Here is a 6,219-nt window from a genome sequence, read left to right as displayed (position 1 = left end):
GGGGTTGTGGCTGGTGGTTGTGGCTGGTGGTTGTTGCTGGGGGTTGTGGCTGGTGGTTGTGGCTGGTGGTTGTGGCTGGTGGTTGTGGCTGGTGGTTGTGGCTGGTGGTTGTGGCTGGGGGTTGTGGCTGGTGGTTGTGGCTGGTGGTTGTGGCTGGAGGTTGTAGCTGGTAGTTGTGGCTAGTGGTTGTGGCTGGTGGTTGTGGTTGTGGGTTGTGGCTAGTAGTTTTGGCTGGTGGTTGTGGCTGGGGGTTATGACTGGGGGTTGTGGCTGGTGGTTGTGGCTGGTGGTTGTGGCTGGTGGTTGTGGCTGGTGGCTGTGGCTGGTGGTTGTGGCTGGGGATTATGGCTGGTGGTTGTGGCTGGTGGTTGTGGCTGGTGGTTGTGGCTGGTGGTTTTGGCTGGTGGCTGTGGCTGATGGCTGTGGCTGGTGGTTGTGGCTGGTGGTTGTGGCTGGGGGTTGTGGCTGGGGGTTATGGCTGGTGGTTGTGGCTGGGGGTTGTGGCTGGTGGTTGTGGCTGGGGGTTGTGGCTGGTGGTTGTGGCTGGGGGTTGTGGCTGGGGGTTATGGCTGGTGGTTGTGGCTGGTGGTTGTGGCTGGTGGTTGTGGCTGGTGGCTGTGGCTGGTGGCTGTGGCTGGTGGTTGTGGCTGGTGGTTGTGGCTGGGGGTTGTGGCTGGGGGTTATGGCTGGTGGTTGTGGCTGGTGGTTGTGGCTGGTGGTTGTGGCTGGTGGCTGTGGCTGGTGGCTGTGGCTGGTGGTTGTGGCTGGGGGTTGTGGCTGGGGGTTATGGCTAGTGGTTGTGGCTCGGGGTTGTGGCTGGTGGTTGTGGCTGGGGGTTGTGGCTGGGGGTTGTGGCTGGTAGTTGTGGCTGGTGGTTGTGCCTGGTGGTTGTAGCTGGGGGTTGTGGCTGGTGGTTGTGGCTGGGGGTTGTGGCTGGTGGTTGTGGCTGGTGGTTGTGGCTGGTAGTTGTGGCTGGTGGTTGTGGCTGGTGGTTGTAGCTGGGGGTTGTGGCTGGTGGTTGTGGCTGTCGGTTGTGGCTGGTGGTTGTGGCTGGTGGTTGTGGCTGTGGGTTTTGGCTGGTAGTTGTGGCTGGTTGCTGTGGCTGGTGGTTGTGGCTGGTGGTTGTGGCTGGTAGTTGTGGCTGGTGGTTGTGGCTGGTAAATATGGCTGTGGGGTGGGGCTGTGGGTTTCCCTGGTCTCCCGCCTGTCACGCGGGAGACCCGGGTTCAGTTCCCCGCTGGAGAGCCACAAATTTTGTGTGGGAAAACTTGACTCATGTAAATCAATTAAATTAATACTATTTTCGATAGCTTACGAAGGACCACCACTTTTTAAGAAAAAGTGGAAAACAGGGAAGAGCAAGTGGTTTGATATTTTACTCCATGAACAAGTGTCCTATGGATGTTTTATACGTCCAGAACCTGTGCCACTCTCTGCCCTGTGTAGCAGTGTTTATTCGTTCCTGTCTCTTTACAACGCATTATTACTTGCAAACATGGATCGTGGTAAAGGACAGAGCACCTCTACCCCCAAGAAGGATAGTGAAATGACCAAGGAAGATAAGTTGAGTGAGCTGTACAAAAGGTTCAGCAATGTGAAGCTTACCCCTAGTAAAATTCCTGATTTGTTGGATCGTTTGTCAGATGTGGAGGCAGATGCTGAAGGGGAAGAGCGTCAGAGTGATTTCAGTAGTGATAATGAGGGGACAGCGTCGTCTGATGAGTTTGATTCATCATCGAGTGAGGAGAGTAGCGAGGGGATTGAGGATGAGGCAGCGGATGTGGGCCGCCCCAAGGCACCTGTAAGGAGGCGTGTAGGACGTCTTCAACAGCCTAATCCCGATGCTGCCTGGTCAACTGATAATACACCACCTATTGTAGGCAGTTTCAGTGCCACACCAGGCATAACTGTCCCAGTGCCAATTACCCCCCTGCAATTTGTTCAATTATTTCTGACCCGTGCCCTAATTGAGTTCATCACAGTGGAAACTAACAGGTATGCCAGGCAGTTTATTCAGAATGCTTCCAGGCGCACTATGAGGTTGTGGAAGGAGGTATCTGCGAAGGAAATGGCAAGGTATTTGGCTTTATCAATCTTGATGGGTATTGCACGACTCCCAACAATGCGCATGCACTGGCAAACAAGCCGGTTGTGGCATATGAGGACCTTCAATGTGTTCATGACTGCAAAACGATTCCAACATATTGCCCAGTTTTTTCATACTTATAACCAGTTTGCAATTCCACCCAACAACAAGAACCGCATGATAAAACTCAGCACCATTACCTATTTGACCAACAAATTTGGCTCTTACTACGTCCCCAATCAAGCACTCAGTTTGGATGAAGGTACAATGTCGTGGCGTGGTCGTCTATCCTTCAAGGTTTACAACCCCAATAAGCCTGATAAGTATGGGGTAAGGTTGTACATGCTTGCTGAGGCAGGGACTGGTTATATTATTGATTTCGAGGTTTATTCTGGAGTGGGCAAGACAACAGTTGAGACAGTGATGGGCCTTATGCGACCCTTGTTGAACAAAGGTTATCATCTTTATATGGACAATTATTATAACTCTGTCCATCTCACAGAATTGCTAAGGGAAAATGGTGTGTACACTTGTGGAACACTCAGATTGCAGCGTGGTGCCCCTAAAGAGCTGCAACAACTTGCCAAAGGTAAATTCGCTGTTGATCAGACTATTTTCAGGCGCAATGATAACACTTTTGTTATCCTTTGGAAAGACAAGAGAGTGGTGTCAGTGATCACAAACTGCCATAATGCTGACACACAGGAAGTACAGAGAAGGAAGAGAGTGAAGAAACGGGACGGAACATCATCTGTTCAGATTGTAACTGTAAACAAACCAACAGCCATTTGCGACTACAACAACAACATGAAGGGAGTTGATCACTTCGACCAAATGGTCAAATATTACAGGTTCACCAGGAAGTCGCATAAGTGGACTAAGAAGATCACATTTTACTTCCTTCAGATGGCTATACACAATGCCTATGTGTTGTACAAGATGTACACAACTGATGCCAAGAAACTGACCCTACTCCAGTTTCATGAAGTAGCAATATGGGTCAATAGCAAGTCTACATAGTGCATCTTATTGCGAGTATTTTGACACCAAAATGAACAATGTAGCACAAAAACTTCCATTGGAACAATATTTTTGTTTGTCGGGTGTATTGGGTGTAGCGGGTGTGGAAACGGGTGTTTGAGCGGGTGAGGCATCGACGTGATTGGGGGTGAGGCGCGCACATGTAACCCACTTTTATGCATATGTCTGTGTAGGCAATTTTATTGCGATCACCGTGATACCAAACAAAACCATATGCAACAAGTTTTGACTTGATAAACACAGAGTAGCAACATATAGGGAGAGTTTAGCGGAGTTTAGCGTGAGCGCGAAACAAAGCACGCAGTTCTTTGGTTGCTGGTCGCGTAATGTTAGCTTTGGTGAAATGTTATACATAAGTTCGTATAGAACATTTCATTAGCTACACAGTGATACCAAAAAAAACACGTACATCGAAAATGAGGGTCACAGACATGAGGAGAGTATAAACTTTTCAGTTGTGGTTGAGCGCATGTGCAGCTGGGCGTGCTGGAGCGGGTAACCCTAAGCCAACTTCCCACATTCCTGTGGGTGGGGCGACACCATTATTTATTGTGTATATTTATATGTCCGTGTAGGGAATTTTATTGCGGTCACAATGATACCAAAATAAACCACGAATAACAATTCTGGGGTTCGCAAACATAAAAACATCGTAAACATTGATGCCCGGTTTTACGCTCACGGCTAACGAACGCCACAGTTTGTTATTTGGTGTGGTTCTCATGTAGTCTTTGGTGACATTTTATATATATATTCCTCTAGAGCATTCTCTCGCGAACACAATGATACCAAATTTAAATACATACCGCCAAAATTAAGCTCCCCACCCCGAAAAGATTATAAACATTTTAGTGCTGACGCGCAGTAGGCCGACACGAACGGCCCACTTAGGGCTTACAGTCAGCCAATTCCCAGGGAGCGCGAAAGTGTTAATATTACATTGAATATTAAAGGGGACTATTATGAATCATATCTTCTCACCCCAAATGGTGGGATACATGCGAAAAAATTAATATATCTCAAGCATGATTTCAGTGCTGGTTCATCACTGAAGTGATTAAATGAAAATAAATGTTGAATGGATTATAATAATAATTAGAGGCATATGTACCTCAAGATACTACAATAATAAAAACTAATAAATTACTAAAGCAATGGGTTAGTAATGTTGATCTCATTAGATCATATAAGTATCTATTTGTTAGTTGGTATCTACAATAACGTTGACAGCTTAGTTGTAAATTGAGAGAGAGATGCGAAATCGGTTGCCACACTCCACTGACGACGTATTGCGTGCGACAAATTGTTGCACGTGAAGGTGGGAAAGCCTAGCACCTCGCTTGACGACGACCCGGGGGCGGGAAGGCAATAACATGGTAGAGATTTCCTACGTATCTAATTATAAACATGTCTTATCATAAGGAATTCTTCCTAATAAATTATTGGATATATCTGTCACTGTAGAATTCTTCTACATATATTAAGACAACATACATTCAATACAAATTATGGAACACGGTTAGAGAATACACGTACTGCATTTTTATGTTAATTTCTCAGCCTAACGACAACTATCTAAATGTAATATGTGCATACAGTAATGCAAATAGAATACTTAGATGCTGGGCCATGTGTTCGTTGATTAAGGAACGATTCCAGGTACCTCTTCCTCAGCTGCCGTGCTAAAATTCATGTTTCAGCCTGTCGTTCCTCACGGCATCACTCTGATTAGGAAGAATCTGACAAATATGGCATTACAATGGAAACATTAATTTTGGATTAATGCTACATATTAGCAGAATTAGTAAATACTATGGATTAATACAGTAATGATGTATTATAACACAAGAAATCATGTATTTGTGTTGGAAAGTTTCCAACAGTGGCAGACCAATATGGTAGTCATGGTCTGGTATGTTGTAAATAACAGGGTAAGAATGCAAGACATGAAGAAGTCAACGACACCTTTAGGAGGAGTCTAGCCACAGCCTGCTGCTCAGCACAAAGAGAACCACATCTATTCAGACCCAACGAACCTCAGAAGCGCCCAGACGGGGGGACACCTTGCTTTCTTGGAAGGATGGTAAGCAAATGGTTTGGGACTACACATGCGCTTCCAGACTGGCCAGTACCTACCTCCAACAGAGTACAAGTGACAGGGGTAGCACTGCTTCTTTCAGGGAAAGTGCAGAAAACCAAATAAAGAGATCTGGCACACTGCTTCAGCTTTGTTCCGATCGGTTCGGAGACCCTCAGTTCGTGGGGAAATGTGCATTTAAGTTCCTGAAGGAATTAGGTGACAAATTGATCGGCGTTACAAAAGACCAAAGAGCGATAAGCTTCTTGTTCCAGAGCCTCAATGTCGCGATTCAGAGGGGAAATGCTTATTGCATCTTGGGCACGAAACCAACTTTAGAGGAATTCGAAGAGGTGTTTGACTTGCAACAATGATCGAATCTGTCTGTGACATTTATTAAGTTATCCCGTTGGTGGGTTCTTCATTTTATCTGTATTGGTTGTGTTGTGTACGTGTCAAGGCCATACTTTGTGATCATATAATTTTGTACAATAAAGTTCCCCTTTATATTTTGTGTATATGGCCTACAAATTTAAATTCAGACGAATTTGTAGCTAAACTTAACGATCAAGTCCCCTCTATAAAATTTACTATAGAGACTGAAATTGATATATGTTTGGCATTTTTAGATATACTTATTCATAGAGAAGATTTTTCACTAAAGATTAGTGTCTTCAGAAAACCTATGAACCTATTTAATGTTCGTTATTTCTCAGGGCATAGATACAATGTAAAACAATAAATTTTTTTTCTGTGTATCTAAGGGCTCGTTGGGTTGTTAGTCCAGAATTCTTGAATGAAGAGTTTAAGAATATTGATTCTATTGGTTTCAAGGCTTGTTATCCTCAGACTTTTTGGAAGTGTGCCGTAATTTGCACGACATACATATTGTAATAATATATGCAGTGAGAAAATTCGCCAAAAATAATTATGTTTACCATGTTTTTCTGGGTTCGAAAATATTGTCAAGGCCTTGAAACATTTTGATATACATGTGTTTTTAATTACGAAAATA

General features: G+C 44.9%; 1 protein-coding gene across 1 annotated transcript; it reads left to right on the top strand.

Annotated features, from left to right (window-relative positions):
• The first annotated feature begins 1,495 nt into the window (after nucleotides 1–1,495).
• Nucleotides 1,496–3,106, top strand: LOC123752638 (piggyBac transposable element-derived protein 4-like). Its single transcript, XM_069315445.1, has one exon. The coding sequence runs from the start codon at nucleotides 1,496–1,498 to the stop codon at nucleotides 3,104–3,106; it is 1,611 nt and encodes a 536-aa protein (XP_069171546.1).
• Nucleotides 3,107–6,219: the final 3,113 nt, after the last annotated feature.

The sequence above is a fragment of the Procambarus clarkii genome, chromosome 7 (genome assembly GCF_040958095.1).
Source record: "Procambarus clarkii isolate CNS0578487 chromosome 7, FALCON_Pclarkii_2.0, whole genome shotgun sequence".
NCBI classification, from domain to species: Eukaryota; Metazoa; Arthropoda; class Malacostraca; order Decapoda; family Cambaridae; genus Procambarus; species Procambarus clarkii.
The sequence above is the reverse complement of the archived record's forward strand: the minus strand, read 5'-3'. Positions and strand labels throughout refer to the sequence as shown.

Excerpts from the sequence above, each read along its gene's own strand:
- LOC123752638 (XM_069315445.1), top strand. The coding sequence starts at position 1,496 with ATGGATCGTGGTAAAGGACAGAGCACCTCTACCCCCAAGAAGGATAGT.